This window comes from Lipotes vexillifer, unplaced genomic scaffold (genome assembly GCF_000442215.2).
Source record: "Lipotes vexillifer unplaced genomic scaffold, Lipotes_vexillifer_v1.1 scaffold412, whole genome shotgun sequence".
Classification (NCBI taxonomy): Eukaryota; Metazoa; Chordata; class Mammalia; order Artiodactyla; family Lipotidae; genus Lipotes; species Lipotes vexillifer.
Window position 1 is genome coordinate 1,993,524 of NW_006798464.1, and position 6,944 is coordinate 2,000,467.

General features: G+C 43.7%; 1 protein-coding gene across 1 annotated transcript in view; it reads right to left on the reverse strand.

The window, feature by feature from the left end:
* The window catches only part of IQGAP1 (IQ motif containing GTPase activating protein 1), a 103,248-nt gene extending 100,636 nt beyond the window's left edge, over positions 1 to 2,612 (reverse strand). The window contains exons 1-2 of the mRNA XM_007470561.1: positions 2,588 to 2,612; positions 732 to 831 (exon numbers count right to left, since the gene is read on the reverse strand). Of these exons, the coding sequence (XP_007470623.1) occupies positions 732 to 796 (65 nt within the window). The 5' untranslated portion in view covers positions 797 to 831; positions 2,588 to 2,612. The remainder of the gene's footprint in view (positions 1 to 731; positions 832 to 2,587) is intronic.
* Between the last annotated feature and the right edge of the window lie 4,332 nt (positions 2,613 to 6,944).

Genomic DNA, 6,944 nt, shown 5'->3' on the forward strand with positions numbered 1-6,944 from the left:
CACGGCCGCTGGGCCTGCGCGTCTGGAGCCTGTGCTCCGCAACGGGAGAGGCCACAACAGTGAGAGGCCCGCGTACCGCAAAAAAAAAACAACAAAAAAAACTCACTTATAGGATACGTGATCTGTAATTACATCTATCTACCCTGGGACTTTGCAAAGAAACACAAGCACCAGAACAAAAGAAATGAACTACTGATAGCAAATCAACACTCTAAGACCACAAGGTCTTCGAGCATCTGAAAAAAGAAAACAGCAGTTGTACATTTACTTCACAAAGAATGCAGAGGACGCTGCCTTTGGTAAACAGACTTTGAATATTGCCAAATGCATGGATCCATACCCAGAGCACTACCAAGCGGAGAATGGACCCAATTCATATATAAATCAAAACCAGTGAAGAACCGGTGAAACATTAAGGCCAAAAACTTCAAACCTTAAAATTGCTTTTCTTCCCTATAGCTGGTTGTGCCCAAAACATGCACCATAAGCATAAAACTGGACAACACAAATCTGGAAATTTTTCAGTATACGTAGGTGCCCATCAGACTGTTTCATGATAAACTGCCATCAAGGCTACTTGCTCCCATGAAAAAAATATCCTACCTGTACTTACTTATTCCTTCAAAGTACCTGCCTCTCACAGTCACACCTACAACATACTCAGAGATCTTTATCTTTGTTCACACCAGATCAGCTCCCTTCTCCCAATCTTCTCTCCAGCCAACCTTTACCTCTTTGCTTCTTCCAAATGACAAAGGTACTCATAAGCCACATTCTGACGTCTCCTTTCATCCATCTCCTCTGCAGTAAGTCTCTCATTATCCAGGACCGCTAAAACATGAAAGAAAGAATGTAAGCGCAAGAATCTGTACCCTTCCTGAGAGACAGAAGAATGCCATAGCATCAAATTCCTGCTAGTCACCTAGAGAGTCAGGGTAACATGTGGACAGCTGGCGGTACTATCAATACGATGACTTTCCTAAGACAGGAACCATGGCGTTTCAACTATATTCATCCTAATCTTTGTTTAAAAGTACAATATCATGAACATGTACTAAATTTCAGTGTGACTTGAAAATTACTGACTTGAGATTCTGGTCCAAATTTGTGCCAGACTCTAAATCCAGGTTTTTTTTCCCCACTCTTTTATGAATCACTAAAGCCAGCAGTCATTGAGAACTAAGTGGCAGTAATTGTACTATGCATTTTACATGCATTCTTTCATGGAAGTCTCACAACGATCCTGTGATTATCACTCCTGTTTTACAAATGAGGAAACTGAGGCTGGTTGACCTTTGCCCCACAGCTAATAAATAAATGGTGGGGCCTGGATTCAAACCCAGGCAGTCTGTCTCAAGAGCCTATAAGATTAACTTCAAAGCAATCTGCTTCCTTTAATGGGCACCCAGGATATGGAATAAATTCCTAACTCCTGGGGTTGGCATTCAATGCCTTTCCCAATTTAGCCCCAACTACTCCCTCTCCCTCCTCACCCTCCCACCACTGTGCACTCCACACCACTCAGTTCCCAACACACACAGTGCTCTTCTACTCTTCAATACCTTAGTTCCTGCTCTTCTCTCCACGTCCTGTCTCTTGCCCCACCCTGCCCTGTCAAACTACACAGCATCCTGCAAGGCTCTGATCAAAGGTCCTATCTGTGTTCCTACTGCCTTCCCCAAGCTCCTCCTCCTCACCCACATTACTGTTTAAGCCTAGTTAGTTCACACGGCATCTTTATTTCTATCCCTCCTTATTATCATTAGATAATACACCTGCCCGCCTCTCTGATCAAAACGTTCTTTGAAAGCGGGACCTGCTCTTACTAATCTTTAATGTCACAAACGTGCAATACCTCGCATGTAACTGCTGAGTGAAATTATCCTAAAACATAACATTATTCGCAAGAATATAAAATAAAACAGAAAACCTCAAGACTCTAAAGGACTCTCCTTTGGCCAGTGGTAACTATCCCGCCTGCAGTTCAGTGATGTCCCAGGACAGGGACATAAAATGAGGTTCGGAAAATGAGGAAGTCAGAGGTTTGGGGTTTTTTTTTTTTTTTTTTTTTCACTTTTGAGATCCTGACGAGGGAACTAAGCCCGAGAAAGCTGAAGTGACTTGTCCAGGGCCGCACCTCTCAGCTAGCCTGGGGCCGGGGAGGTCTGGACCCTGGGTCTACCTCGCAGGCAGCCCTTGGGCAGCACCTTCCCAGGAAGCCCGAGCAGAGCCCGCGTCTCGGGTCTCCGGTCCCCGGGACACGCCCTGCACCGTCCTCCTGCCACCTCACCCTAGGCCGTCTCCCCAATCTCGGTCGAGCTGGAAGTCGGGAGGCGCTGGGTGGGGCCCTCCAGCCGCCGCACCCGGGACAAGGCGGGGAGGCCGCCTGGGTCCTCCCCGCCGCTTCGGAGACCGAGAGGGCGCGGGCTGCGGGCCTCGCCGCCCGCCACCTCGCCGCACCGGCTCTTCCGGGTCCGCGCGGCCCACAGCCGCCCTGCCCCACCCGCCCGGCGAGCCCCCAGGAAAACGGCGCCTCAGAGGCAGCGAGCCCGCCCCGAGACCCCAGCGCCGCGGAGCCCACACTCACAGCCATAGTGTGGCCGAGCCACACCCAATCCACCCCGCGCCGCAGGCCCCACCCGCAGACCCCACCCCAGCGGCCCCGCCCGGCCCCGCCGACCGCAGCGGACGGAAGGAGGCGGGGCCTGGGCCTCCCGACCCCGCCCCTAGCCCCGCCCTGCGCCCGCAACGCCCTCAGGAGGCGGAAGAAGGAAGGCGGAGCCTGCCCGCGAGTCGTACTCGCTGTCAGCGCCGACCGACTGCAAGGCCCGCCCGGGTCCTGGATCCTTGCCCTAACCGGCGGCAGTCCCATCCGCACCTCTTCCCAAAGACCGCCAGTGTCCGTAGCTTGGAATAAAAAACGTGGGCACTTTACCTTCCCCGGCCTGCCTAGTCAAACTCTTCTGCACCTAAGGGCTCAAGGAAGGCCTCTTTTGAAGTGGCCCAGTGTGTTCTTGCGGACACATGCAGGACCCAAACTCCTGTACGGGGCCGCACAGCCTGGCAGTCTGGACTCAGCCTTCTCCCAGATTCGCCAGCAGTCGCCAGAGTTGAACTGCTTAACCCCTCTAGCATTTGAGAAGTGGATATGCTAAAGCAGGAGAATTGTGTTTGTCCAAACTTCCTTCCCTTAGATTCCTTGCCATTATTCTTTGCAAGTTCTTTTTAGAGGACTCTTTGCCCCTTTTAGGGATGCGTCTTCCCCTTGCAACTTGTGGCCTTCCCTTAAAATATTGGTACTCAATGGAATTCTGTCCTCAGCCGTCTTCCGTTTTTTCTTTGCCCACTCTTTCTGAATAACTTTATCCACGCTCACCTTAAACTGCTGAAGAGCCCTAAATATATATCTCAGACCAGACTTTCTAGAAGCCCCAACTCATTATTTTCAGCCGTGTAATGGACATTTTAAACCTGTGAATCCCGCAGACACATTAAAGTTAACGTGTCGAACACTGACCCTGTTCCCGTTATTATCCTATTAATAGTGCTCAGTTCACAGTCGGGACACACCAGGCTCCTTGCCTCACGCCCTACATGCAATCGGTATTATTACTGAAGTGTCTAGCTTTTGTGTCTGTCTCCACTGTGATTACATCGTCTCCGTTCTCCCTTCTGCCAACCAACTCCCCACAGGCACCTGCGTGTTCTTTCTAAAGTGCAAATACGGTCGTGTTCTTCTTTTTCAAAGTCTTTTCCTAATATTTCCTTCAGGATATGGTCCAAATTCCTTACCATGCCAAATAAGCCACTTCACAACCTGACTCCAGGCTGTTTGCTCTAGCAATTTTCAGTTTATCCGTTCTTCCTTCAAAATAGTAAAGTGAAATACTTGAAAACCTGTAAAAACAAAACACCCCCATTAAAAAATGGTCAAAGATTTAATTTGTTACAAATTAGTTCTTTCTTAAGCTTTTAAGTTTAGCTTGCAAATATTATTATTCTATTTACAAGTCTAGCATATTTTACCAATCACTTTGCAGAACTTAGAATAATTTTTGGTCCCATTCACAAACTTAGTTAATTCAACATCTTCCAACATTTAAAATTGTCTATAAACTTAATCTATTAGATTTTATTTTTAATGTCTTCAGTTGTTTAGCCTAGAATCTTCTCAAGGCTTAGTGATCCTTATAAATCAAATATACTTACAAATATAATGAATTTAAAGCTTTCTTAGATGACCCAGTTCCATGTGTAAGCAGTAAAATTTCAACTCAAAACCTTAAGTCTAAAACTAACTCAATTATACATTTTAAATAAGAGTTATAAGACCATCACTCTAATAAGCCAAATTTTCTTAAACATTGCAAGTGCCTAAAAAGTGAAATATGCACATATTTCTTCTAAACCCCAACATATTAATCACATAGTTTTTACCTCCATTAAAGCCTTTTTGTGCTTAATTCTAAAGCTTCTGAGTTGAAAGACACAGAACTGCTAAGAAAGACAGTTTCAGCCTAGTTAATTAAGATTACTTTTGATCAGACTCTTTTTGTTTGTTTGTGTCATTCCCCCACCACCACTCCACACCGGGCAGCTTGTGGGATCTCAGTTCCCTGACCAGTGAGAGCGCTGAGACCTAACCGCTGGACCGCCAGTGAATTCCCTGATCAGAGGTTTTCTACCAAACATAAGTTCTGGAGCTACAGACTTTCAGAGCCATTCTTCTCACTATGCCAACTGATATTTTGAGCCCCTTTTAAAATTCTGTTATGGACTTCAAAACTCATTACCTCATCCTCTGACTACTCTTAGAAATCTGCAAATCCTACCCAGTTTATCTTTTGATTTTATTTTATATTTCTTGGCTTTTAAGATATATACATGTTTTTATTTTAATTCTAAAGACCTTTGTAATGGATGAAATTCAAATGTGTAAATGCATTTCCTCTCTAATCATAAAGGTTATGAAACTAATGGGCTCTTGAATTCTTTCTTATTCCTAGAACCATACAATTCTAACAGGTATTTAAACTAATATCCCATTGAGTTTCAGATATCTCAAATAGCTTTATCTGATTGTCACAAGTTAAGTCATTCTTCATAACTATAATAACTGAAATGTACTGAGGCTTTACTGGACTCTGTGTTTTGTATTTATTTTCTAATCTGAGCCTTATAATAATCCAACAAAGAACTTTTATTATCTCCAATTTACAGATGAGAAAATGGAGAACTACATAATTCAACTGAAGCCACAGAGCAAGAGGCAGAGCTGGAACTCAAACCCAGGTCTGTCTAGTGACAAAACCCACATGACTGGTCAATAAATACAAGTTTCATAGAAATTCACATTAAGGTCATAACTGACATCAGAGTAGCAATGTTTTCTTTTGTTTTTTTAATTGATACTATTGGCAAAGGGGTGAAAAAGCAACCTTTCTCATGCACTGCTGGTTTGGCTGTAAACTGGTATAACCTTTCTGAAGTCCAAATTTGTGTTATGCAGCCATCCTTCAAACAACAAATTTTACTTCTTGAAATATATCGTAAAGAAGGTATTTTTTAGTGTGCAAAATTTAGTGATGAAGATGCTCTTTGGAAATGTCATAAATGCCTGCCACTGGGTTGTTTTTCTTTGTTTGTTTCTTTGTTTTTTACTCAGTGATGGCAACTCCACACAATGGAATTCTATACAGCCATAAAAGTCATGATTTGTGGTTCTGGTCAGGCTTGAATGGCTACAAGGAATAGAGACCCACTTTTCTTTTTTTTTCTTTTTTTTTCTTTTGCTGCCCCGCACGGCATGGGGGATCTTAGTTCCCCCACCAGGGAACGAACCTGTGCTCCCTATAGTGGAAGCGCAGACTCCTAACCACTGGATAGCCAGGGAATTCCAGAGACCCACTTTTTTACCTCTAGAGGAAAATAGGCTGGAAGGGAGGTATTTATAATAAAGCTATATATGGACTAGAACTGGAGCAAGAAAAAACAGGACTAACAGAAACCTGAAGGCATGGCTCTGTCCCTCTGGGCATCTCGGCTTCTCCACAGGTCTATTCTACCCTCCTCTCTTTGACAACCAGCTTCCTCCATTCTAATATTTTGTGCTCCCTCACAGCTCTGGCTTCTATTTGATGGAAGGCCATGGCATCCTTACACCATCAGCTCCACTGAGGATATCAGTTGCCCAGTTTCATAATCCAGTGGCATCTGATTGGATTAGCTCATCTTTCCACCCCATGAGTACGTCTCTGACCACCACAGGTGGGCTGTCCTTGGATCAGGTGCCAATCCTTTAGTTCAATTAGCTGGGGTCAGGGAATCAGCCAGTTAAGAATAGAAAACTGTGAGCTGGCATTATTTCCTTCAGTGGGTAGGCAAACAGTGATCAGAATTTTTAATATGATGGTTAAGTGAAAATAACATTATGAACTAATAAATATATTATGATACCACTTTTGCTTTAAAAATATAGATAGATATAGATGTACATATAAATAGAAAAAAGGCTTTAAGCACATATACCAGTATAGTAACAGTGGTTTCTCCAAATGGGGAATTACAATGGATTTGTGGCTTTGTGTGTGGGATTTGTTTATTTGCTTCTTTATATTTACCAAATTTTCTAAATGAGCTACTCAAAATATTATTTTGTCAGTAAGTATATATATGAATAAAGTTAGTAAATATGAAATGAATAAATAAACAAAAATTAAATGGCAAAATAATGAGCTAATGGGTTGCTTTGGAGATAGAATTGGTTCATGACCTTAAGGAATTTACAGATTCATGGGAGTGGAGCAATATTAACAGAATAGCTTCAGAAAAGCACCATAATAGAGATTTCTCTTGGCCTGGGATACCTTTTAGCCTCTTATCTGCCTGGGAAACTCCTACTCAACTTCCCAGACTCACCTCAAATGTCACCTCCTCCCCAATCA